The 25,576-nt window shown below is 47.4% G+C and overlaps 3 protein-coding genes across 10 annotated transcripts in view; all 3 read right to left on the reverse strand.

Annotated features, from left to right (window-relative positions):
- depdc5 (DEP domain containing 5, GATOR1 subcomplex subunit) overlaps nt 1–5,587 on the reverse strand; it is a 21,845-nt gene extending 16,258 nt beyond the window's left edge. For 4 of the 6 annotated variants that reach the window (XM_084693387.1, XM_084693389.1, XM_084693388.1 and 1 more), the window contains exons 1-19: nt 5,466–5,587; nt 5,036–5,103; nt 4,857–4,944; nt 4,200–4,246; nt 3,981–4,066; nt 3,782–3,865; nt 3,512–3,561; nt 3,329–3,398; nt 2,894–2,972; nt 2,725–2,786; nt 2,545–2,614; nt 2,218–2,290; nt 1,809–1,912; nt 1,633–1,707; nt 1,277–1,411; nt 1,041–1,102; nt 733–806; nt 491–560; nt 95–131 (exon numbers count right to left, since the gene is read on the reverse strand). In XM_084693387.1, coding sequence (XP_084549513.1) covers nt 95–131; nt 491–560; nt 733–806; nt 1,041–1,102; nt 1,277–1,411; nt 1,633–1,707; nt 1,809–1,912; nt 2,218–2,290; nt 2,545–2,614; nt 2,725–2,786; nt 2,894–2,972; nt 3,329–3,398; nt 3,512–3,561; nt 3,782–3,865; nt 3,981–4,066; nt 4,200–4,246; nt 4,857–4,944; nt 5,036–5,093 — 1,324 coding nt within the window. In that variant the 5' untranslated portion in view covers nt 5,094–5,103; nt 5,466–5,587. Of the gene's footprint in view, nt 1–94; nt 132–490; nt 561–732; nt 807–1,040; nt 1,103–1,276; nt 1,412–1,632; nt 1,708–1,808; nt 1,913–2,217; nt 2,291–2,544; nt 2,617–2,724; nt 2,787–2,893; nt 2,973–3,328; nt 3,399–3,511; nt 3,562–3,781; nt 3,866–3,980; nt 4,067–4,199; nt 4,247–4,856; nt 4,945–5,035; nt 5,104–5,465 lie in introns of those variants that run through there. The other 2 variants (XM_084693386.1, XM_084693390.1) reach the window with 2 other exon arrangements.
- Nucleotides 5,588–5,716: 129 nt separating this feature from the next.
- On the reverse strand, nt 5,717–9,748 carry rab36 (RAB36, member RAS oncogene family). Of its 3 annotated transcripts, none has more exons than XM_084693777.1 (11): nt 9,527–9,748; nt 8,967–9,069; nt 8,325–8,416; nt 8,165–8,239; nt 7,896–7,961; nt 7,682–7,746; nt 7,523–7,574; nt 7,364–7,445; nt 7,156–7,246; nt 6,689–6,805; nt 5,717–6,348 (listed from the first exon to the last, which is right to left on the reverse strand). In XM_084693777.1, exons 2-11 carry the CDS (start codon nt 9,045–9,047, stop codon nt 6,287–6,289), a joined length of 783 nt encoding a protein of 260 aa, XP_084549903.1. In that variant the 5' UTR covers nt 9,048–9,069; nt 9,527–9,748; the 3' UTR covers nt 5,717–6,286. The 3 variants fall into 3 exon arrangements, with proteins under 3 accessions (XP_084549903.1, XP_084549904.1, XP_084549902.1); XM_084693776.1 differs by having other exon boundaries at nt 5,719–6,348; nt 7,860–7,961; nt 9,527–9,743; XM_084693778.1 differs by lacking the exon at nt 9,527–9,748 and having other exon boundaries at nt 7,860–7,961; nt 8,360–8,416.
- A 3,017-nt stretch (nt 9,749–12,765) lies between these two features.
- gnaz (guanine nucleotide binding protein (G protein), alpha z polypeptide) lies at nt 12,766–23,830 on the reverse strand. Its single transcript, XM_084693708.1, has 2 exons — nt 23,097–23,830; nt 12,766–15,369 (listed from the first exon to the last, which is right to left on the reverse strand). The coding sequence occupies exons 1-2, from the start codon at nt 23,817–23,819 to the stop codon at nt 15,025–15,027; spliced, it is 1,068 nt and encodes a 355-aa protein (XP_084549834.1). The 5' UTR covers nt 23,820–23,830; the 3' UTR covers nt 12,766–15,024.
- Between the last annotated feature and the right edge of the window lie 1,746 nt (nt 23,831–25,576).

Here is a 25,576-nt window from a genome sequence, read left to right on the forward strand (position 1 = left end):
CAAGCTTCTATGACACGTCAACCATTCCACATATGATGTTTATCAACTGCCATATGAAGACAAAACAGACATGAAAACACGGCCATAATCTTACTGTGGTCTTTGCAGCTCCTGAATCTCTCTGCCTGGATCTGTAAATGAAACCAATACAATTGAATGAGACAAATGTGAAATGAAATATATTCAAAGCTTAACCCTTGTGCTGCCTTCGGGTCACATGACCAAAAGGTTCATATTGAACCACCGTTGTGTTTACCCAATTTTACCCAATACAAAAGCAAATAATTTTTCTTTTAACCTTCGCAATGTGGGGGGTCTGAGACAGCCCAACAGTTAAAAGAAAATGCTTCATTTTGTTTTTGTATGCGGCAAAGTTGTTGCAAACGAAGGTGGGTCACAATGATTGATGGGTCAGAATGACCCGAGGAGAACACAAGGGTTAAACCTATTTCTGATGAGTTTAGCTGGACGATGCATCCGCGTGGCGTACCTTGCGTCCGGCCAGCTTGATACGAGGGGTGAAGGAGCTGCAGGAGGTCTGGCTCTTGGACGTGTAGAAGCTGTCGACACGGCAACGAAAAGACAAACCAATAAGCTCCACCTCTCTTCTATCAAACACAACTGGACGCTGGAGGAAATATTTGAATTGATTTTGTATCGTCACCCACTGCCGCTTTAAACTACAACTGTTTCAGATGCCTTCTCTAACTGACACTTGTGATCTTCCTGTACCTGTGGTTGATCCAATGGGGTAGGTTGTAGTCGTCCCCCAGTCTGGAATCTCCAGGTACAGTCCGGTTGTGAAGCTTGTCATGGTTGTAGAGAAAACAACATTCAGTTCCGGACTCTTAACAGGGACCAATCGGAAGCCTCCTGAGGTTCCGGACTCTTAACAGGGACCAATCGGAAGCCTCCTGAGGTTCCGGACTCTTAACAGGGACCAATCGGAAGCCTCCTGAGGTTCCAGACTTTTAACAGGGACCAATCGGAAGCCTATTGAGACCTTCCGTCTTTGATTCAGAGTTCCGGAAGCGTCTTACCTTGAACAGCGGCACGGCATGAAGAGGCTGCTCCCCCATGCAGACCAAGTCCACACCAATACCTGGAAACACACGTCAAGTCTGTTTGGCAATTATGATGTCAGTAGTCTAGGAAACCCTCGGTTAAGCTTGTTTAAGGACTGACGCCTTTTATAGTGTCTGTCAGTAGACATTTGAATGAGACCGGAATCACAGAATGAACTCCAACGCCGATCGTTCTCTGACCGGGCGCTCACCGTTGTCGATCATGCGTTGCTTGGTGAGGATCATGAGAAGGCGATCCACCTCGAACACTCCCACGCCGGGTGTGATCACCACCGACATCTGGCCCGTGCGGTCGAAATTACGGTTGATGTAGTGCTTGTCAAAGACTTCAGAGCCAGACAAAGACAGGGTTAGAGAGGTTTGTGCGGCCGGTGCTCCATTCCGACCCGGGCACGTTTCCCGCACCACTTTTCTCTCCCCAACATTTCCTGTCCCTGTACTACTGTCACTATCTCTCGATAAAGTTACAAACGCAGCAAAACTGACGTATTTTCAAAGGTAAAACAGTCACACAGAGAGCACCGCGGCGGTCTCCACGACGACTCACCGTTGAAGGACAGGTTGATGGCTTCGAGATAGTTCCCCTGGGCGGCCGTAGAGTTGTGCCCGGAGGGGAAGCCATCTGCGAAGACAAACACAAACATAAACACGTTAAAAACTCATCTTTTCAAGATGGCAAGGGAGGGGGGAAGAGGGGGCAGGGGGGGAGGGGAGACCCGTTACCTGCTCCTTTGAGGCGCACCAGCACTGGGTACTGGATGAAGAGCTTCTTGATGGTGACCAGCAGAGAGGTCCACTCGTCACGTCTCTCGTTCTGAGCAACCACCCTGGACGGCGCGACACGACACATCGTCAACACACCACCGAGGGCTCACCGGCCATCACATCGCTCATACCAGCCAGTGACAAAATAATACTGTGTATGTGATATCATATTTGGACATCTTTGGCCAGGATTTTATGCCGGTGTTAGAACTATGCAGGAGGTGACTGAAAGACGCTCTGCTAGGATTAGAACTATGCAGGAGGTGACTGAAAGACGCTCTGCTGGGGTTAGAACTATGCAGGAGGTGACTGAAAGACGCTCTGCTGGGGTTAGAACTATGCAGGAGGTGGCTGAAAGCCTGCTGACCTGTAGAAGTCCTCATAGAAGCGCCCCTCGTGGTCCTGTCGGATGGACCCTCGCAGGATCTCAGGGAACTCCTCTGAGGCCCAAAACAGAAACAAGAACCGAGTTAGCAACCTAGCGATGTCTAGCCCGACACTGCTAGAACAGTATTTGTCATTGTATTCTTTGATTCGTTTGAGCGTGCGTCTATTGTGTGACCAAGAGTGAGTTTGAACAGAATAGTCGTCAGAGGAGAATGGAAGTGACTTTATCAACCTAATTAATTAGTCATAACAGAGAGTATTTTTGTGTTCAGTCGAGTCCGAAATGAAGACAAGTGAGGTAACCCACCCATAGTTTTGGCGTTGTAGAAAGTTCTGGAAAAAAGCACCACTGTCACCTCATGGCTACAATTCTTCTCCTAAAAGTAAACGACAGTGAACTTAATGTGGTTTAACTCCCATTAAACCACAGGAATGTTCGTTAAAACTGGGTTTACAAATACTGCTGCAGACCATAAAAATCACAAACCTTCCATTTGGCAAAAAGGTCCGACAGGAAACCACTGACAGCCTTCTCAAAGTAGAGATCGCCTGAAACGAACATATGAAGTCATGCTGTGACCTGTTTACAAGTCCAACTCGATCAGTTATCATATTCCCTCACCGACCGGAATAAAAACTCTCTCGGAACAACTCACCATAGATGTCAAAGTCCCACATCTCCGAGCTCATCTGGATGAAGATGTACACCATCGCAGACGTGGACCTAAACACCACCTACACAGCAAACGGAGCTAGCATTCAACCGAAAAGCTAACTTCAAGCAGTTGATCACCAGCACTCTCAAAATATATACTCAATATTTACTCATGCATCCATAACCATACTATAGGGAGTCAGATGGCTGAGCGGTTAGGGAATAGGACTAGTAATCTGAAGGTTGCCAGATCAATTCCATGCCGTGCTTGCCCTGAGCAAGGCACTTCAACCTACTTGCCTCGGGGGGAATGTCCCCTGTACTTAATGTAAGTCACTCTGGATAAGAGCTTCTACTAAATGACTACATGTAAATGTATAGGTTCTTTGAGTTCCCAACACGGTGATTGTGAAGAGAGCCGATGCCGCCTGCTCACCCTGGTGTCTTCACTGATGTATCCACACGTGACCTTCTCCCCCTTCACCCACAGCTCGCTGGCTTGAGCTCTGCAGCGAACGCGGAGACAACAGACAGGGGTTGAGAGAGGGGGGACAGAGACAAAGAAAAACGAGAAAACAAAAAAACACCCTAGCCCCACGTTGGCCGCTTCCATATGTACCTGATCCCGGCAAACTCCACTTTATGGGTCACGTACACTGAGGTGCTCACCTGGAACAGGAGAGATCAGTCAGAGGACACCTAGCGCTGACCACCTGACCAGTCAGAGGACACCTAGCGCTGACCACATGACCAGTCAGAGGACACCTAGCGCTGACCACATGACCAGTCAGAGGACACCTAGCGCTGACCACATGTCAGTACACACACACACACGGTCTCCTGTTCCGTACACACACACACACACACACATTGCTGTGAGCCTCCTCACCAAACTCTTCTTCAGTCTCCACATGTCTCCTCTCCCGATGTACTGGTCTTTGAAGGTGAGCTCTACAAGGTCCAGGGTCACGTCCTGGCACACAGACACATCACCAGCCCCCACTTGCTTTATAAAGTCTCGATCATGTCTGTTACATTGACTGAAAAGAAAATGTCGCTGCAACCGATGAATACATAGACAAAAGTACCTTGGGGTCCACGATGTTGACAATGACATCTTGATAAGCTCGCAGTTTGAAGGCTTGAGCAACAGTCTGGTCCACGCTGATGGTTTCTATATGAATTGGGATGAAGAATAGATCTGGTTGAATATCGACCGATAGCATTCCTTATACAAGTCATTGGCAATTGGACGCACTCGTGAAATATGGGCCAGTTTGGCGGTGCGATGTAAAGATGTGTTGTACCTTTTTGAAGATCTACTTTGAGGCTTTTCACCTGCAGCAGGAGAGGACTGTTGAGGGGGAGGAGAGGAGGATGGAAACAATGCATAGAGGATGATTAATTCAATCTGATTCAATTTGATTCATTTAGCTTTTTCATCCATAGCGACGTACAAAGCTCATAGAAATGACTGCAGAAGATCAAGGATGAAGAAAAAGAAGTGTAGTTGGCTACTGTGAATTATACTATTGATGCTTGCTTTTCTACAGGTACACTCTTGCACTTTTGAGGTTCATGTTGTTTAATTATAATGTGTTTAACGACATGCTCTTATGTTTCTTCCCGTTGGCACTCATTTGCTTTTCACAATGTATGCTTTATGTTTCAGCTACCCGCAATGTTTGGGGCTATCTCATTGTTTATCATCATTGACCTATGCACTTTTGCAAAGCTCTCTCTTGGAAGTCGCTTTGGATTAAAGCGTCTGCTAAATGAATACATGTAAATGTAATGTAAATGTACATTATTTCTGTAGAAGGGAACTCAGAATCAGGGTACAGTATTTACGAGGCGCACAAATGAATAATGATGAATGATTGCATCTATTAGTTCAGCACATAGATGCACAATATGAAAGATATGAAGGTATGATAACATGTCCTCAGGTACACTCTGCTGACCTGTATTCGTCTGTGGGGTGAGCGATCTCAATGATGTCTCCAAGACTCGCTTGAGGGAAGACTTTTGGGTTCACAACCAACTCATCTTCTGCATAACGGGAAGGATCGTGACAGAATTAGACAAAAATGTGTATTTAAATGTTAAACGGAGTACTCTTTATTTATCACTTTAAACTCACCACTCCCCCCAAAGCCTTTCTTGTGCACCACAAGCTTGTATGTCTTATTTGTCTTCATGGTGAACAGACTGAGAAAATGTAAACAAGCAACACGAGTTAATGGACTGTCCTCGCAGAATACCTGACCACATCAACCTTTTATCTTGATCTGCTTAATATAGAAATCCATTAAAACTGATTTCCTAGAATACAACTGTTTATCTTACAGTTATTGACACTGAGGATGATAAATGATGAGCTACTATAATTTATCTTTGAACGCTGTAACTAAACCAGACTAGACAAAACACACTTCATGGTCGTCTCGTGATGTTGTCACTGTTAGCTATCTAAGCTAATCTGCCAGCAGTCTTCGAGCCGTGTGCTTGGGTAAGTTATTTTACTACACAAAACGGAACGGTTAGCGGTTGCATTGAAGGGGAAAACTCACATTTAAAACGTACTTATGGGGAATCTATCGGCATGTTTTCATGCATTTCTGAGTTGTTGTGTCTGAATGCTAGCTGGGAGCTTCTGTTGCACCATGATTTCTCCACTTCCTCAAAAACATGTAGTTTCCGCCCACTTGTCACCTCATAAAGGCTGATGATTGGTCAGTTGAAATAGACGTAACTAGCACTCAACAGACCCTACAATAAAGTCTAACACCATATTTTCGGTAAGCAAATACAAAAATATTAACTTTTATTTCAAATAGAAGTATTACAACAGCAACGTAAATTATATAAAAATGTCATGATATATAGACAAATTATGTTAAACCTTAATTTGACCTACTTAAACGTGTGGCTTGGTGGTGGTGTGTACACTAAATAAATTATTTTATAGAAATTAATTATTATAGGAAAATTCTTCATTTAAAATATCTTATATTTTGACAATCTGTGGAGTAGACTTGTGAGAGAATATGCACAACAAACTTAAATTCAGATGAATTAAAAACCATCTAAAACACTGTACATTTATTAAATACTTATATATAATGCATAATACAATTAATGACAAAACAGAGTCAAATAAAAAACATTTAAATCATACAATACATGGCAGTAGCTGCAGCAGAGCGCCAAGGTAAGAAAACTAAGGAGGACTAAGATGGAAACCAGAAAATAGAATCAGAAAATAGAGACAGAGAATGAAGTGTCATCACATAAATCGTGCATCTCTTCAGTACAGTTCAAATACATGTTTTCTCATCCTGATCCTTCCTCTGGTCGGTTTCCTCAGCACTTCATCCTCGGCTCTGTGTTTTCAGCAGCAGTTTTTCTTTTCGTCTTTTGACTGGGCCTCTTCCAGGTTGGCTCTGTCTGAGCCTGAGGGAGGGAGGGAGGGAGGGAGGGAGGGAGGGAGGGAGGGAGGGAGGGAGGGAGGGAGGGAGGGAGGGAGGGAGGGAGGGGGGAGGGGGGAGGGAGGGAGGGGGGAGGGGGGGAGGGGGGGAGGGGGGAGGGAGGGAGGGAGGGAGGGAGGGAGGGAGGGAGGGAGGGAGGGAGGGAGGGAGGGAGGGAGGGAGGGAGGGAGGGAGGGAGGGAGGGAGGGAGGGAGGGAGGGAGGGAGGGAGGGAGGGAGGGAGGGAAATAAACTGAATAAAATAGTCTGCAAATGAAAGAAAATTGACATTACCCTGACCCTGAATAAGAGAAAGTCGCCCCTTACCGATACTGTTTCCCCTTCCAATGCTGTTAGGGGTGATCCCTTTCTCCAGGTCCTTTAGTATGGAGTCCTCAAAGGCCAGAGCAGCCACTCTGAAGAAGAACTCCTGCACATTGTCACCTAAAACAGAGCCACAAACACACTTCATACACACACGCAACTGTGCAACTTCACTTACGATGTTGTCATATTCAACCGATTGTAAATGGTCTCTGAGTATTGTGGAAACTTCACAAACCTAGGCTTGACGTGAAACAGATCAAGGTCAAATAGAACCTCTCCACTAGCTTTGTTTCTGTGAGAAAGTGTCTGTATGCCGTGCAGTTATTACAGTTGAGAAGAGAATGTTTTTACTGCAAGCTTTTAGGTCTGACGTCTCCACGGTTACATTTACAGAACATTTTTGTTTACGATACTGATGATTTTTTTACATTATCAGCCTTTCATCTCAATGTCAATGATGTCTGCACCTGTTTTGGCGGAAACCGACCAAAATTCAGCGTTCATCTCCGTCGCTATTCTGAGAGCATCTTTCTCTGTCCTGTGGCATTCCTCTGGGGACTTGTGGAGACAGAAAAAGAATACAATGCATGAATGACAGCATGAATCCCTTAGGGACAACAGACTAAATCTGTGTACATATGATATGATCGTGAGCATTCACGTGAGTGACCTCACCAGTAGGTCACTCTTTGTTCCGACCAGGAAGACGAAACAGGAACCTGGCTCATTTTCTCTCAGGGCTTCCTCCAGCCACTGTCTGTAAAGGAAGAGGTGCATTTTAAATGCCTTTTTCTTGCTGTAATCCAGTCCCTTATGAATGAGTCCCGACCCTACCGTGTGTGCTCCAGGGTCTTAATGTCTGCCATGTCAAAGACGGTGACGATCACTGTGAAAAACAAACACCATATGTGAGTAGAGACATCGGCAACAACAACAAAAAATCGACGTCTGTTTTCACGAATCACTTTTTCTTTAAGGGAAAACCCTTTTTACCCTGAGCACCTCTGTAGTACGCAGAAGCAATGCATTTAAATTTCTCCTGCCCCGCAGTGTCCCAGCTACATTGTGAAAGCAAGAGAACAGACCAGTGAATGTAAAGTACTGGAAATCATTTTGAAATCAAAGCTGTCGATGTGTAAAAATGTAAAAACACACAGAAATGTGTCCTTACATCTGCAGAGAGAATGGAATTCCACAGAGCTCAAACCTCTCGATTTCAAAGTCCACCCCGATGGTTGCTTTGTAATCCCGGTCAAACGCATCTTTACAGAACCTGAAGGGCAAAACAGATACACGTAAATCAATCTATATCTGTATGAATATATACAGCTCTGGCAAAAATGGAGATTACTGCACCTTTTTCTTTCATATATTTTTTTTTTGAGAAGGACACTTTTGAGTGAGAAACCAAAAGGTCAAATTTGCAGTGGCCTCTTAAATTTGACAAGACGACAGACCGATAATGTCATCCTGTACCTGTTGATGAGGCAGGTCTTCCCTACATTCAGGTCGCCCACGACTACCGCTTTCGACATCTTCAGCCTGTCCCATCTTCAGAAGCAGATTAAACAGAAGGCGTCATCACTGTTATTCATCTGACTGTCATTAGGTTAATTAGGCCAACCGGTAAACTGACCCATGGTGCCTCTCATCTCTGTCTTTAAAAGCAACCTTGGCCTCTGCATTCCAGTCGTCCTTTGTCTGCAAACAAGCCTCTGGGTTGTGGCACTGGAAGGAAGGGATGGAATGATCGGAGAATCGACGTTAACAGTCAACACAGAGGAGTATCGGTGAGGGAAAACAACTTTGAGGCCTGGAAGGAAGACAATTTGGTATATTTCGGTCGTTAGAAACGTCCCATCTGATCTAGAGGGTTCTCCCACTACTGTCAACTTTCAGATGTCTGTGTACTTTCCCTAACTCTGAGGGGGGAAAGAGTTTTGGGTGGAAGTTTGTTTGTTCTGAAAAATGAAATGCGAACCGCTGACTGGGGTCTTTATGCAAGATGGGTTATTGCACAAATGTATACCGTGTGCCGCTTTTTCAGAAAATTAGTGCAAAACCAGTCCTGTGATCCAGCTACGCACAAGGTCTGTGAAAAAACAGCCTTAAGTGGATGTCACACGTTATCAATAACCTGAATCTTGCCACTGGCCTTCTCCTACATCCTGTTTGTTCCTCACTCTCCGTTAAAATACCGTATCCGCAGTAACTGTCTGTGTCACTAAGGCTTAGACGAATAGTTTAATTTGTGGCAGTAGCTTAGTGGTTAGAATACCTTTGGGAACTTGCAGATGACCCTGTCTCTGCTTACAGGTGTGGAGAAGTGCTTCATCGTCCCGTTCCTCGTCTCATCCATACTGATTTGGTTTGATAAAAACCTGTAAAGCAGAATATATTCTCACCAAGCGAGAGGCAGTGACCATGCACGCATGTCTGTCCGTCTGACATTCTCCCCTCATCACATATCCCAATAACTTATTTTAATGCAATGTAATTTACAATTAGCATTCATCTCAAGTAGACGTGTGAAGGCAAAACAACTGTTCTCAGTGCTTCTCCCTAGAATGCGTATATTTCCAAGGTCTGATTAAACTGGTAAATGCATATAACCGTAACTAGATATTAGATGCATATAATCGCAACTAGATATTAAAACACGAAAGCAAAACTCGAACGAGCTTGTAAAAACGTGAGTTTAGTTTGCTAGGTAGCTAGCTAATACTGTAGCAGTTGTTAGGTATTGCGAGCATAAATACGATGGCAGGTATTTGTGAATATTGTTAACAGTTAGTGATGTGTAACATTGTAACTGCTAGTTAAGCCAATTTTACTCACGTTATCCTTTCAACTTGTACTGGTTGTGTGTTGCAGGGTAGCAGACAAGCTCGAGCTCTGCATCAGACCAATTCGTATCTCCATAGCAACCCCGTGCCGTGCCCCACCGGCAAGCATCACGTGGCTTGGAGCCCGACTGCAGATACATTTATCGATCATATTTAAGAAATTGTCTACATCGACTGTACACGTCACGATATTAAGTAATATTCTAGGGGTGCGTGCCAGCGAGGAGGGCATATAGGCCAACGTATAAATCGTTTGCCTTGATTGGGCAGTTATGAATTCCACAAATGAAATTCATACATCGCTGAACATTTTATGTAAGAGTATGAATTAACGAGGAGTTCTGGGAAATAACTAAGCTGATGAAATGTCTTCTATCGTGAAAGCCTGTGACGTAATCAGACCCGTACAGATGTAACAGCGCCCACTTAGGGAAGGATGTAATGCTCTCGTTTAATTGATTATTAAAACAAGGACCCCGTGGACCAGCCTCCGTCTACATCCACCTTTTAGATGCGTCTGCGCCCCTAGCCTTAAACGTTGCATTGGGAGCTCAAGTAAGCTCAAAGCTATTCATTCTGTTCTGAGTGAATGTACCGAAATTAATTTCTTCGCTCCTACCCGACCGGAGTTCTCAAACAGGTGTGCGCTCCGGCTGAGGCAGTTATTAACACCGAAAGTTCCTGTCACTCCCACGGGACGGCGGTAGAGATCCGACAGCTGCTTTAGCCATCCAGATTGCTGTGTCATGCCAGGCAAGCTTGTCCTCGACACATTTTCAGTAATCATCGTCTCGCACCATGAACAGACTAGGGAAAGGTCATGCTCTGGGAGGGCCAAGCTCGGGCCAGTTGTATTGTTAGCGGGGGCAGTTACATTAAACACTATTGTTGTCATACAGTCTTCTTGATTAAAAGGCAAAATGCCAAAATGCCATGTTTATAATTATTCAGACTCATACATTTAGGGGGCTCACAAGGGGGCCCAAGCTTGTTGTCACAGGGGCACTGGCCCCCCTGACCCCCAACCCCCCCCCCCCCCCAGACTCAACCATGGATACTGTTTCCAAGACAATGTAAACAGTGTGATGTTATGCTGGTGCTTATGACCATACAGGCATGAGAAATATAAGATGACAGTCAAAAAAATCATCCAGTTCTAGGCCGATCCCGAAGCCTGCTAGAGTAATGTTATATTCTCAGCAGGGCGGGCTTACAGTGTGGCAAGGTTTGGTCTAGGCCGACTAATACTTGCTAATGGTCCAATAACCTTAATGTGTCTGAGATGCACTAATGTCTCCTTCATCCCTCAGGTGTGATTGTGGCTCATCACTGATCAATACTTGATGGACCGCAAGGCTCTATGAGGCTTGATTAATTCCGTTCCTACTCTTCCAAACCCCACACATTAATCCTTTGCTTTTCCAAAAACCCAGTTGGGCCTGCGGTATGTAGGGCAGCTCTGTGATGTCGCTGCTTTTAATGTCTTATGTGTACCCCTGTACGCTGTCCTTGAGTGCAGAGAAAGGCGCCTTTAAATAAAATATATTATTGTTATTATAAGGTGGATTGGCTCTTAAGGACAGGGGGAGAACCCAGTTGTGCTGGCAGGACAGCTTCTTTTCAAGAGGTCTATATCTCTTCAAAATCCAATCTAGGAGTAGACTGAGTCCCTGGATCGAGCACCGAAAGTGTGAATCACCGCAAGTCCAGCCCCGTTCCATACTTCTGCTACGGTGTGAACGTGTGTAAGTGTGAACGTGTTTCAACGATCCCCTTTGATCGTTCTGGTCATGTGAGGTGTCTCTCTCTTCTCCTCTCCTTTCGTTTTTTTTTTTTTTTTTTTCTGGTCTTGATATTGGTTCCCTCTTTTAGAAAACACTTCCTTCTTTTGATTCGCTCCAGCATCAAACCAGTACCCAAAAGGGTGTATAATAAGACTGAATAGGGGGAGAAATAAAATCTAAATGGGAGATGTAAGACCTAACCGATGGAAAAATGTGCTGATGATCTAATCAGACAAATAATAAACCGCAAAATGAAGGGATTTGTAGTTTTTTACTGTGTGCAATGGCTGCCTCACTAAGAATGTGACTACAAATACTTCTGGGCATGTGTCAGTTTGTGCTTTTTACTGGATAGATGGATGAGAACCATTAAACTACATGTATGTTTTCTCTCTATACCTCCTTTGATTGCTGCATCTAGTTCACCAAGTCAAAGTAGTTTGTTGACTCCTCATGACTGTCACAAGGTTGAGTTTCAGCAATACTCTTCCTCCCTTATGGAGGAGCCTAAACAAATACCCACTGTTACTAAAAACCTTTTTCCTCCCTCTTTCTCCACCTCCTCTCACTACCACTCTCTCTCGCAATACATTTACATTTATTTACTTCGCAGACGCTCTGATCCAGAGCGACTTACAGTAGGTACAGGGACATTCCCCCCTGGAGGCAAGTAGGGTGAAGTGCCTTGCCCAAGGACACAACGTCATTTGGCACAGCCGGAAATCGAACAGGCAACCTTCTAATTAACGGCCCGACTCACTAACCGCTCAGCCATCTTACCTTTCCGTCTTTGATCTTGACTAGGTTATGGACAGTTATGTAGTTGCTGATGTGACCTTGGTGTTCGTTGTTGGCAGTCGGCTGTGGTAATCTCTCTCAGGGTGAACTACAATCCTTTCCTTTGGCACATCTAGTCAGTGACTCATTAGATATGTGGAACTTAGACCAAGACAGAAACATTAGCGTATTTACCTGAATTACGTCACAGTGCGGTAATGAGCAGTTATATACTGTATTTTCTTCTAAAAACAAAACAAAATAAGCGTCTGTAATGATCTGCTGTAGATTCAAGGATAGATGGGAGTTTGAGCAACGTTGCTCTATTAGTACTTAGATCATGAGCTGTCAGACAGTTCCCAGTCATACAGGGTTAAGCAGAGGCAGATGGCTGAACAGTTAGGGAATCGGGGTAGTAATCAGAAGGTTTGATTCCAGGCCATGCAAAATGACTTTGTGTCCTTGGGCAAGGCACTTCACCCTACTTGCCTCGGGGGGAATATCCCTGTACTTACTGTAAGTCGCTCTGGATAAGAGCGTCTGCTAAATGACTACATGTAAATGCAAGCAGCGTCTGAGCTCTAATCTGAGTGGAATGTGTGGCCATCCTAACTGCCTCTACCACCCGGTTACAGCTATGCACCAAAGAAACGTCCATCACATGAATTCATTTGGGAGTGATTTAATTGCATACTTTATTAGTGTTCATAATTTTTGCTCTGGTTGTGTGGGATGGTCAGAAAAAAAGAACAAGCTTCTTTTAAAATTGTTTTTCTCTTGATTACAGAAAGCGCAGAGAGAGAGAGTGGCAGATGATTTTGAAACTGCACGTTCTACCCAAACTAATAAGTATATTTGGTGCAGTGCAAGTGCTATGACGTGGTGCGTGCTTGGAAGTACAGACTGTAAATTAAAAGAGGACACCAGCCCATTGTCAGCATCAGTGCTGTGAACCCCCCTCCCCCTAGTCCACAAACTGAATTTGCCCCCACACATTTCACACAGACAAGGGAATCTGTGTTCTAACCCACATTTCCTATGACCGTTACCCCCAAAAACACATTCTCACCACAGTCAGAATTTGCATAATTAATTTTATTTCTTTGTTATTGTTCTTTTTTTAATAAGTCTTCTAAATTGTTTTTTTTGTTGTTGATGTGGACATCCTGTAAAGTAAGGTTAAACCTGGAGCCCTTAGCGGAGTTGTTACTGTAAAAGGTGAGCGTTTGAGAGAGGAGTGAAGCGGTCATTTCCACCCTCCTCCTGCCCACCACTCTCTTTCTCTCGCTCTATCTCTATCTAACTATCTGTTTCTCTCTCTCTCGTCTGCCCCCCTTGTATACTATATACCCCACTAACAGTATCCCACCTCAATCTTTATTTATCATTTGTTTTAACAAAAAGTGTACCGTACAATTTATTTACACATCATACCCACTGACAGTAGAACAATTTCCACTTAGATAACGCAAGGAGTACTGAAACTGATTTTTTTTTTTTTCCTTCTCATTCATATTTTTTTTGCAATCTATTTTCCTTTAATCCTCCCTCGACCCACAAAATCTTTTCATGCTGGATTTGTAATGAGCTTGTCATTGTCATCATCCTCCCCATCACCACCACCATCATCATTATAATATAACTCTTTTCAATAAGTTCTTTTCCTCTTAGAAAACAGCTGTACAATCGTACACAGTGTTTGACTTCCATATATTTTTGGGAATATATTAGTTAAACAGAAAACAGTTTAACAGAAAACAAATTGAAAATAAAATATATCAATATCCCAAAGTAACAAAACCATGCATGTTTTTGTCAATAAAAAAACAAAAATTGAACATTATTGATGGGATTTATTTTTATTTACACTGGAATTGGCACTCTTTTTGATGTCTCTTTTGCTGGAAAGTGGAATGATCTAAGAGAACACTATGGACTGAGTGTAACACTAGCCTGGTCAATCAGAGGCCTGCTCTAAAAGGCAGGTTGGACGTACGTAATCATTTTAAAACACAAAAACAAAGAAAAGAGAAATAAACAAGACAAAACAGGACTACCTTTTAAAGAGCAATTCAGGCCAACCGATGAGATGCAGTGTATATTTTGTAGAAAACGATTCTCTTCAACTGTGTACTGTGGCAGTTATTTTTTTTCGTTTGGACTGAAACCCTGTGACATCATGTCCCTGAGGGTCTCCCCAGGACTGCGTGTGTCCTCACCTGTAGACATGCCCTGTGGATCAGCCGTCCTTCTCAAGACAGGAAGAAATCCTAAAGAATGTATTGATCATCTTTTTTTTTTTTGTCTTTTTTTCTTCTGTATATATATATTTCTTTTTTTTTTTTTTTTTTAAGCAGCATTAATTGAATCAGACAAATTAAATAAACTGAAGAAGACAAAAAAGAAATAATTGAATTGCCAATGAAGACCGACCCTAGGTTTGACAAGCAAAAGGTGGGGGGGTGAATGTCTTTTGTTTCCAGTGTTTCCATGTCAAACAAGTACTTGACAGTTGATCCCAAGTCTTTGTGTGTGAGCAAACATAGGGATGTGTGTACATGTGTTTGTGTGTGTGTGTGTGTCTCTACATACTCATATATTCAGTGCAAACACATTTATGCCAACCATGGGTAAACTCACACATTGAGCATAGCGCTCCCAACTCTTATTTCAAGCCAAACCGTCGAGCACAGAGATCGTCCCTGACTAATTCATCCACTGGCTCTCCTCTCAGTCCTCTGCTGCACTTGTCCCAAGAGACAGACAGAAAGGCAGACAGACAGGCAGGGCAGCAGACAGGCAGCCAGGCAGTCGGGCAAATAGGCCTTTAGTTTTGCCAGCCAAGTGGTGGGCCAGCTGCTGCCGATGCAGCCAATCAAAATCCCACGCCCCGTCACTCCATCCGTGCCCCCCCCCCCTGTCCCTAACCCTAGCACAGCCCAATGTACTTGAGATTGTTCTGGATGATCACGTCCGTGACGGCGTCGAACACAAACTGGATGTTGCTGGTGTCGGTGGCGCAGGTGAAGTGAGAGTAGATCTCCTTGGTTTCCTTGTTGCGGTTCAGGTCCTCGAACTGCCGCTGAACGTAGACTGCAGCCTCCTCGTAGGTGTTCTGGCCTTTGTAGTCGGCGAAACAGACCGTCAGAGGGATTCGCTTGATCTTCTCCGCCAGCAGGTCCTTCTTGTTGAGGAAGAGGATGAGCGAGGTGTTGGTGAACCAGTTGTTGTTGCAGATGGAGTCGAAGAGACGCAGGCTCTCTGCCATGCGACTCTGTGGAGGCGGGGAGGGGTGTTGGGGAGGGGGGTGAGGGGTGGTGGGGAGGGGTGGAGGGGTGGTGGGGTGGGGTGGTGGGGAGGGGTGGAAGGGGAGGGGTGGAGGGGGGAGGGGAGGGTGGAGTGGAAGGGTGGAGGGGTGGAGGGGAGGGTGGAGTGGAGGGGGGAGGGGAGGGGTGGAGTGGAAGGGTGGAGGGGTGGTGGGGAGGGGTGGAGGGGTGGTGGGGAGGGGTGGAGGGCGAAGAAGAAAAGACAGGAGATTACGATGATTACGAAACACATTTGACACTGTTGACAAAATGAGAAATGTCAAGGCTTGTTCATAGAGGTGTTTGCGCTGGAATCAAGTTAATGAAATTGGAGTAAGGTCTAGGGTCACGCTCAAAACATTCAGGCGTGGAACGACAAGTTTGGAGCAGCAGAAGAATGTCAGTTGCCAGCAATTACGTGTGGTCAGTGCAGGATTTTACTCAGAAGATAAGGATGAATGTTGGGAATCGTAAAGGCACGCAGTGCACCCCATAGATCGCCCCTGGACCCACCAAAGGTGGGATTATTTCTGTTGTGTCAACAGGGGCTGGAGACTGTCAGAGAACTCTCCACACAAACAGGGTATGTTTTCATCTGGTCTCCCTCTCATTCTCAGCATACTGTTGCAGTGTTGCAGAGGCTATTTTTCACGTGACAAGAAGGAACGGTTACTTGAACTCACTAACTTGAAGACGGACTGTGAAGCCTGCTGTTAGCGCTGCAAGTGCTACTAGGAGAGGGGCTATCGAAATCTGAAGAGACCATCTTGAGAAACAAAGAGTGTGTGTGTGTATGTGTGTGTGTGTGTGTGTGTGTATATATATATATATATATATATACGTGTGTGTGTTGGGGAGGGTGTATTTCTGTGGACAGATGGAACTAATCACATACAGAACATAGTGCAGAGCCTGAGCTCTAAACCCAAACATGTGTTCAGCGATGACATGTTCTCTCGACCTCTCAGCGTAGGCCAAGGCCATACGAGCACAACTTTAACTTTTCCCTGACGCACAAACTCACACATCTGCCGTCGCTGTTGAAAAGAATACAGTCAGGAATCTATACTTAAGTGTAATCTTGTGGTCCTTTTTCATCCGGCAAAACACCTAACTTGTCGGCTGTATTTTATCCATGAGGATGACTGGTTTATTCCTCCTAAGTTGTTTTTCAAATTCCTGAATGGAAGCCAGAAGGTCGGGGAGTTGTAGCCAAAGGCCTCATCATAGCAGTTCATATCAAATGGTTTAAACTGGGATTCCACATTTCCACGTGTAGTCAATGCAAAATGAAAATGGATTTGTTCTGTTCTTCAGAATACTGTGGTTCTCTGGGGAGCGGGTGTGATAGAACTGGGTACACTTTGAGAACAAAGAACAACAAAGAATTTGATTTGCCAAATAAATCCCGGTTTGAGAACTGGCGAATTGTAGGCAGTTGGTGCAACCAAATATAAAAGGATTAACCGTCTGACATAAGTCAAGCTCTGCCTTGTTGACTGGTCCCCCTTACGAGATGTGTAATCTCTTTAGGTCAACAAAAACATGTGGCAATATTTCAGTAAAATCTCCCTGCACCAGACTTACTATGATATACAGCGTTAGTGTAACGCTGTGTGTGTGTTTGTGTGTGTGCGCGTGAGTGTATATGTATGTGTGTTTATGTATGTGTGTGTGTACCTGCATGTGTGTGTGTGTATGTGTGTGAATGTACATGTGTGTGAGCGAATGCATTTGTGTGGGCGTGTGTGGGAGTGTGTGTGTGTGTGTGTGTGTTTGTGTGCCTCCAGACATGTGGTGTGTATCCAGTAGCTTGTGACTGAGGGAGGGCGGCAGTTGGAAGACTAGCCTGCTGTTTAAAAGGTTACACACAACATCATGGTGCTCTGAGCAATTCACAAGACCCCCTCTCAGAGAAAAAGCAAGATGGAGAACACAGAAGCAGGGGGGGGGGGGGGGTGGTTGGGTGCATCCTGTGAGTTTGCAGAGTGCTGTACTACAGCCAACAAAGCCATCATTAACCATCCAAACAGTCAAGGTTTTTGCCGACGTGGCATGACTCTTGTCTTCGGATCGTCACGGTTTCACGCCGCGAGCCAAGGCCCTAGGAGCCGTCTATAGGATAGCCATCCTTCTGATAAAACCTGGAGCTTGAAGCCCTCACGCCGGCTTGAGTGCTACGTAAAACCGCCCGTCAGGACACTCTAAATGCACACACTTCATCAGACGTGCGAGTCGGCGTCGGAGAAGACGCGCGCCTCCTGAAGGGTCTCTCAGCTGTCCGGAGGGGCTCTCCACAGCGGGGCTTCCAGGGGTGTGAAAAGAGAGCTTTCCCTCTCATCGAGCTGAGTGGCTCAGGGGGCTGAGGTGAGACCCCTTCACAGCGCACCGTGAAGAAGGTCAGAGCCAGCCCGCCCGCGTCCCTAGCCCTCCTCCCCGGGCCCCCCGCCCAGGCCCTCCTCCCCGGGCCCCCCGCCCAGGCCCCCCTCCCCAGGCCCCCCGCCCGGGCCCCCACCGCTAGGAGAGGCAGGCTGGGAGAGGTCCCGCCGTGCGATGGGAGTCTCCAGGCTCCTCACCGGCCCACTCCGTCACAGTACCCCTCACACCGAGGAGGAGGGACCCTGGGGTGGGAACACCCAGCAAGACAGCCCCCCCCCCCCCCTCTCCCCTCACCCCACTCCCAAACCCTACACACACACACACACAAACACACACGCACACACTCTTTTCCCTGGACTCCCAGCAGTGTCTCTCCTCCCCGAGCAGAGTAGACTCACAGGCCTTAATTAAACTTAAGTATTAATGAGAAGGTTCAGCCCTGTGTTAATGCTTTGTTTCCAGTAAATACGGCATGCAGGACTGAGGAGACGCCTCACTGTAATTCAATTGAAGTCATTTAGGTTTCGATTCAAATTGCAGAGCCTGATAATCGCCATGGTCACAGAGAAAAGGGCTCTTCGCACACAACCACGGTTTTTAATTGAGGCAATCTCTCTTCTCTCTCTTCTCTCTCTTCTCTTTCTTTTCCCTCCCTGTGTCTCACACCATTGTTCTCACATTCTCTCTCCTCTCTTTCTCCATTGGTCTCTCTTCTTGACTCTCTCCTCTCTCTCTTCTTGTCTCTCTCCTCTCTTTTCTCATCTCTCTCCTTTCAATCTCTTCATCACGTGTGCGTCTGTGTCTCCTTGATCACTGCGCTCACTGCATCCTCATTCAATCAGAAAGTCTGGGCTCTGTCACGTTCAATCACGTGAACGGAGAGCGTACAAAACAACAATTAATTCCAGCTTAGATTGAATTTAGTTTGCTTCCCTCGTAGACGCAGCATTAACGTCACGTTACGTGAGTAACTTTGTTACGGCAGACAAGCGTAGCCAAGAGAAATCACACATCGCCTCAGATGAGAAGAAACCGTGATTTACAGTGTCAACACTTGCGAGGAGTCCTCGATCCTGGTCTTTGTTCCTGGTTGCTAGACATGGTTATCATCTGGAACCCAGGGCCCTGAGAGTGACCCCCACAGAAGAGTCTGGGCTGGAGATTGATCTGTTTACAGGGAGTGCATGAGTATGACTCATAGCTCCTCATGTGTAACCTCATTGATTCCGAGTCAACTGTAGCTATGGAGATGTTTGGAAACGTCTTGATCTATGGACAAGGTCGAGTGTTGTTTTGTTGAAATGGTGAAAGTTTGTTGTGGTCACCTCAGATGCGGTTGACACTGTCACAACAGGTAACAGCAAGGGGGACTAACACAGAAAGAAATGAGCAGGGGGAAGATTAAAGAAGAGAATATCGAAACCGCCATCTTTTTGATTTGTTATCATCATTGGCATCATACAGGAAGTATTGAGAAAAATACAGGAAGCGTTAGGAAGAATACAGGAAGTGTTGGGATGAAAACAGGAAGTGAAAATGTGTGTAAGTAATGTAAACTCATGTACCTATAACTTTCACTTTAAAATGTCTGTGTTTGTGGTGATTGTGGCCTTAGCTTGATGTCTCTCTCTAGTCAGTATTTATAGTCTACCACAGAGCCTGTTAAAGGAAAACTAAACACAATTCGAGACCCCGTCCATGAATTATTTTCATGAACCAAAATGAAGAAAACCTTTATTCAATGCATCAGAAAATGATTGAATTCCCTGAACGGTTTGGCTGTATCCGTCCTGGAGGAGGGTGTGAGCCTCGCAATTCAGCGTAGGGACATCCATCACACAAGCCTTGTTCCTCCTGTCCTCCCTTCACCTGCACCAGCCGACCCACGGCTGCATGGTCCAAGCTCAGCTCACACACACCACGGCCATTACAGTTCATCAGCATTCCATGCTGCACACACACACACGCACACACACACACAGACGAGTGGAACATGCAGACCTCTCTGTGCTCCTCTTATGTTTCCGTCAGCGCTCCTGTCTGTTGTGTGTGTGTGTGTGTGTGTGTGTGTGTCCCTCCCTTCCCTAGGCACAGCTCACTGTCAACAGCCCAGGATTAGGAGCGTTAGACTGGCCTGTTGCTAGGCAACTGTAGCCGTGGCAACCAATTCATTATGAAAAAGAGGATGGGACAGGAAAATGCACCAGGGGATGGGTTGGTGGGTAAAAAAAAAAAAAAAAAAAGAAAAAAAAAATGCTCGGCTGTTATTTTTTTCTCCCTCCAAGAGATCTTCTCTGAATATCCTGTGTGTATTAGAGGTGGTGGCTTGTGCATTTGTGCAGCGTGTGGAAAAGAGAGTCGATTTTCTTGTGTTTTCACTGGAGCAGTCATCAATGCTTAAAGGTCATACGCTCCCATCAGCCATTCCGTATCTAAAATCCTTAGCCTCCACACGTTCCCCCACGCATCGTACATTGCACACACAAACACATACACACACACAACCACACACATACACCCACCTACCACAAACCTTGGGATTCCAAGGACCCCAGTAACCCAGCTAACCCCTCAGCTAGCATTAAATAATTACCGTGTATGTGCTTTTAACAGATCACATTGTACCTCATTCAGCCAGGCTTACATGAGCTGCTTAATCCACTGCCACAAAGGACCAATGGTCTTCAAAGGAAAACCGTCTCTTTTCAGTGAACAGTTCAGCACTGAGTATACACTACAGTCCAGGGCGAGGTTAAAAGATTAGCCTGATTGACTGTAGGTCGTGTTTTAGTGCCCTCGCATGCTGCCTCGCTGTCCTCCTGCAAACCGACACACGGCCCTGGTTTTTATGCTCCGTCTATCACATCGTCTGAAGTTCTCCTGGCACGTGGATTCCGGAATACGCTCGTGGCTCCTGACGCTCCGTTTGGTGTCTCTGCTTCAAACTAGCTCGGCTAGCTCGGGCTCGGTTGATTCATCAGGGCCCCCTCGGTGCTCTGAGACATCTCACATACTCCTCTACACAGGCAAACACAACACACACCCTCATCTACACAGGCAAACACAAATAGCATCGCCCGGGAGAGGACGTTATGGGTGTCTGCTTGTCTTGACAATCGTGGTAGAGTTTTTTTCCCTCCCTCCCTCCCTCCCTCCCTCCCTCCCTCCCTCCCTCCCTCCCTCCCTCCCTCCCTCCCTCCCTCCCTCCCTCCCTCCCTCCCTCCCTCCCTCCCTCCCTCCCTCCCTCCCTCCCTCCCTCCCTCCCTCCCTCCCTCTCAGAAGAGACAGGGGAGATGGAGGAGAAGGGGTCCGGTAGGGTTGTGAAAGCGTCGGCTGAGATTAAGCAGAGTCGGCCCAATCAGGAGAGAGGTGGGGGGTATGGAGAGATCAGCCGCCGGCCAGCCATTCAGCATCTGGGCGCTAATTCGTTGAGTGCTCGTTGAGCAATCACATTCACAGACTCACTCCTACTTCCTGTCCCCCTCGACCCCCGTCTGAATCCTGCCCTCTTTGCCTCTCATATCTAAATGACTCTTCATGCCTTGCTGCCTTCCTAACTGCCTGCCTGCCTGCCTCCCTCCCTCCTTGCCTCCCTACCTCCCTGCCTGCCTCTGTCCCAGCCTCCTTCCCTCCCTCCCTGCCTCTCTTTTCCCTGCTTCCTCCTCCTGAGGCCTGCCTCTCTAGCTCGTCCCAGTCTACAGACACTCTCCAATCCAGCTCCAAGCAACACGAGTGTTCAGACCCACAGAGAGAACTAATGTTGCCCTGCGCCCTCTACCCTCACTGTGGGTGTTTCTGAACCCTCAGAAACACTCCTCCGTCACTGTTTCTGTTACATCTGTACAGGGCCTTCATGGGAAGGCCTTTCAACCGTAGCAGTGTGTTGGCTTGAAAACGGGCTCCACGCTTAGAGAGAGAGAGACGCTGTGTAAACAGTTTCAACGGACATTTCACAGATAAGAAGGTCAGTCGACCATGGCGGCTTTAACCACACCCCTCCGTCATTAATAACCCTGCTGTCTGAGGCTGCGCAGGTGGGGGAGGGGCAAAGGTCCTATTCTTCCAACCATCCCCCATTTCCTCTCTTCTAAATCCTCACCCGGTCCTTGTCTTTCTTTCGTTTATGCTCTCCAAAAAACACCAAAAAAAAACATAACTTTGTTTCCTGCAGCTGTGAAGTCCCACAGCCGAACAGTGTCTTTACAAGCTGTCAATTCTCACAGGTACACCCTTGCACCTTAACACTGTGAACTCAATTAGCACCTCACTGCATTTTCCTCCTCAGAGTTTATTTATAACCGGCAAAAAGTAATTGATTTCATGTAAAAACTCAGTGCAACGAACACATCCTATTATTTATGTAGCACATCAATTAGTAAAAAGATCAAAAGAGCGCCAGAACTGGATGGCAAAGGTTGGAAACTTCAAAGCAGCGTCTATTCTTGTTACCTCCGCAACCTTCTCATAATTCGGTTAATAATTACAAAAATGCTAAAGATAATGTGAAAAAACGAAAGAAGAAAAAAAGTGGCTGAAAATGTATCTCTTCCTTAAAATGAGAAAAGAATGGAGAATTGGAAAAGTCTAACTGTGACATTTTCTGTTTCATAGCAGATAGTCTGGAGCCGGAGGTTGCGGGAGAGAGGGGCTGGTGCAGACGGAAAGGCTCAGACGAGAGATGACGCAGCAGAGATATCATCAGACTTGTGTGCCACCGTTATCTTCTCTCGCTGTTTCTCACAACTGTAAAGCCTCATCTGAAAAAGTTTAGTGTTGGGGAGCGCGACGTCGCGTTTCAGAAACGCACACTCTCTTTCTACTCCCTCGCACTTCGACGGCACAAACTTGGATTTTTACCACGTTATCTGTCACTTCAATACATTAATGGCTCTTTTTACTGGTCTTCACGTGATACAAAAGCATTGTATTAAATATCAAATGCGTGGGAAATAATTTCTAACCAATGGTATGATGTATTTGGATGGATTGTACCATTGGCTGAGGTGAGGCTTTCATCGGTGGCTGGGGTTGGGTTTAGATCTTGCACTGAAATAACTAGGTAAACCTCACGTTTCTCCAGAAGTTCTTTGTTTGTGGCTGTGGAAAACCAAGGTTACTGCGAAATGAAGCCAGCGAGGAGAAGAGGGAGGGAGCTGTACTGTGCAGCACATGGGGCCCAAGGTGTCATGTGACAGTGTGTAAACAAGAGAAGACTGGTGTGTGTGTGTGTGAGAGTGTGTGTGTGTGTGAGAGCGTGAGTGTGTGTGTGTGAGCGTGTGTGTGCGCGTGAGCCCTTACGGGAGCGGCCCGCTCTTACCGTCTGGTTATCTTCGTAGAGCTTCAGGTCGTAGCCGCTTAGCTCCACGCAGAAAATGATGGCGGTCACGCCCTCGAAGCAGTGGATCCACTTCTTGCGCTCGGAGCGCTGGCCGCCCACGTCCACCATCTTGAAGGTGAGCTCCTTGAAGGTGAACTTGTTCTCCACGATGCCTGTGGTCATGTCCCTGGAGCGCAGGATGTCCTCCACGGTGGGGATGAACTCCCCGGAGGAGATGCGGTCCAGGTCGTTCAGGTAGTACGCCGTGTTGTCCTCCAGGTGGTACTCGTTAGAGCGCTGGAAGCACTCCTGCACCCCCGAGTCGCCCCACAGGCGCTTCATCACCCCCTGCAGCTCGGCCGTGATCTCCCCCTTGCTCTCGGCCGGCCCCGTCAGGGCGAACAGCTGCACGGCGTCGTAGGCGCGGTCGGCGTCGTGGAAGTCGATCTTGAGGGTGGCGAGGGCGCGGATGATGCGCGTGAGCGAGTCGATGGCGTTGTAGAGGATGAGGGGCTTGTACTCCTTGCAGGCGTCCAGGTTGAAGCCGCCGCTGTGGATGATCTTCATCTGCTTGACGATGGTGCTCTTCCCCGAGTTGCTGGTGCCCAGGAGGAGGAGCTTGATCTCGCGGCGCTGCCGCTGGCTCTCCGAGCGCAGGTGGCGGTCGATGCGCCGCGAGCGCCGCGCCGCCTCCTTCTCCTCGGAGCTCTGTCGGCAACCCATGGTGGTCTGCCCCGTGGTGATCGCCGGGAAGGCCGCTCCTCAGCGCGAGGGGCGGGGGCGCCGCAGGGAAGAAACCGGGCGGGGGGGGGGGAGGGGGGAGGGGAAGAACGACGGAGCGGGGAAGGGAGGAGGGGAGGAGAGAGAGAGGAGGAAGGGGGCTGTCAGAACGGATCGGGGATCTTCAACGCCGCCAGGCGCGGACGGGGGACGGGGTGCGGGGGAGGAGAGAGGTCGGCGCGGAGGGAACGCTAAGCAGAAGGAGAGGAGGATGACTCAGGAGGATTTCATTCTCCTCGTTCAGCCGGGGGCCGGCAGACTGTTTCTCTGTCCTCGTGACTCGGGGCGGGGGGGGGGGGGGTCTGACGCCGATGTTCCCCACTTCTACCAGGGCATGGTGGTGGGGGTGCCCACAGGGAGCCCTCGCGGTGGAGTGGTGCGGGGCGCTGAGTCTGTCAGTGGCGACAGCGTTGGGGGATGGTGCGTGGGAACAGGCCGTCACCGCCCTCCCTCATGGCTGTCCTGGTACCTCACCCTGGCTGCTGCGATTGTTCACCGCCGTCCGGCTGGTCGTCAGGGTGCTAGTCGTGGGCCTGGCCGGACTCTGCTGGTCTTCCTGGCGCGCTGGCGTGGTCTCTCGGCTGTTGCTTGTCCTCTGTGTCTTGACAGCTGAAGAGGGGAGAGGAGAGACGTGAACGGTCAGGATGTGGCTGAGCAGGAATACACGAAGAACCGACGCTGACACACAAACACACACACACGTCCGCCGTGGCACGAGAAAATAAAGAAGTGCATACATTCAGGAACACATGCTCACTCCCTTTCACAAACGCAGACTCCCTTTCACGCACACATACGCATTTCCTCTTGCTCATTCGCCGTCATGTAATGCCTAGTTCGGTCCCTTGGTCCAGTGTCAACATGTCACCGCTATCCTTGTTGACTTCCCCTTTAGCGTTGTGACAGGCTAGCGCCCAGCCCTCCCACGCCCGTCGCCCTGGGCTACCACAGACACACTCAGCCGGTCACCCTCAGCACACGCTGGAACCAAACCACAAGTCCGAGCTACGTCTGCATTTTACGTGTGTCCACACAGGAGCAAAGACAGAGTCGCACACGCACGCACACGCGCATGCACGCACACGTAAACCCCCACTCGGAGCGAACACAAAGGTATCCATGGTGTGAAAAGGAAACAGATGTCAGATAAATTCACAGTAGTAGCCCGACCCCCACCTCCTTCTACACCCTCCCCCTCTCCAGTCTCCACATCCTCTCCCATCTACATGCCCTCCCCTCGTACACCCTCCTCCCTCCCCCTATACCCCTCCCCCCTCTACACGCCCTCCCTCCACCCCCCCTCTCCCCCAGTCCAGCTAGCTAAGTCTACCCTGCGCGCTGATAGCAAGTGTAATGTTTATTTACTATCGCAGTGGAAAATCACTGGCTGGAGCAGGCAGGTGTCTCTCGCTCCTGCTACTCTGCTGCCCGGATTGAGCTGTGAACACCGCGGACCACAGACACACGGTCAGAAGGGGAAAACCAGGTCAACAACGGAAGTTTTTTCCGTCCTGGACGTGCTCTGAAAGGCCAGGCGTCCCTTCGATTTGGATTCGCACCGAAAAAACGCCAACTGTTGTCGGTTTTCTGTTGTCTTTCATGTAAGGGTCATTTACACGCTTTTCCACACAAAGCTGCAGTCTGAACAGAGCCTGTGTCGTCGCCCTCGCTGGTGAAATATTGTCTTGTCTCATTGTATA

The sequence above is a fragment of the Hypomesus nipponensis genome, chromosome 27 (assembly GCF_054491055.1).
Source record: "Hypomesus nipponensis isolate SF chromosome 27, ASM5449105v1, whole genome shotgun sequence".
Classification (NCBI taxonomy): domain Eukaryota; kingdom Metazoa; phylum Chordata; class Actinopteri; order Osmeriformes; family Osmeridae; genus Hypomesus; species Hypomesus nipponensis.

Bases quoted from the DNA above. Each gene is read 5' to 3' on its own strand.
- gnaz (XM_084693708.1), bottom strand. From the start codon at position 23,819: ATGGGTTGCCGACAGAGCTCCGAGGAGAAGGAGGCGGCGCGGCGCTCG. The intron at 15,370-23,096 runs GTAAGAGCGGGC...CCGCCTCCACAG, and splicing joins TCTACGAAGATAACCAGACG to AGTCGCATGGCAGAGAGCCT.
- rab36 (XM_084693776.1), bottom strand. From the start codon at position 9,047: ATGGATGAGACGAGGAACGGGACGATGAAGCACTTCTCCACACCTGTA. The intron at 8,417-8,966 runs GTATTCTAACCA...CCTTCCTTCCAG, and splicing joins TCATCTGCAAGTTCCCAAAG to TGCCACAACCCAGAGGCTTG. The intron at 7,446-7,522 runs GTAGGGTCGGGA...CTTCCTTTACAG, and splicing joins AAGACCCTGGAGCACACACG to ACAGTGGCTGGAGGAAGCCC.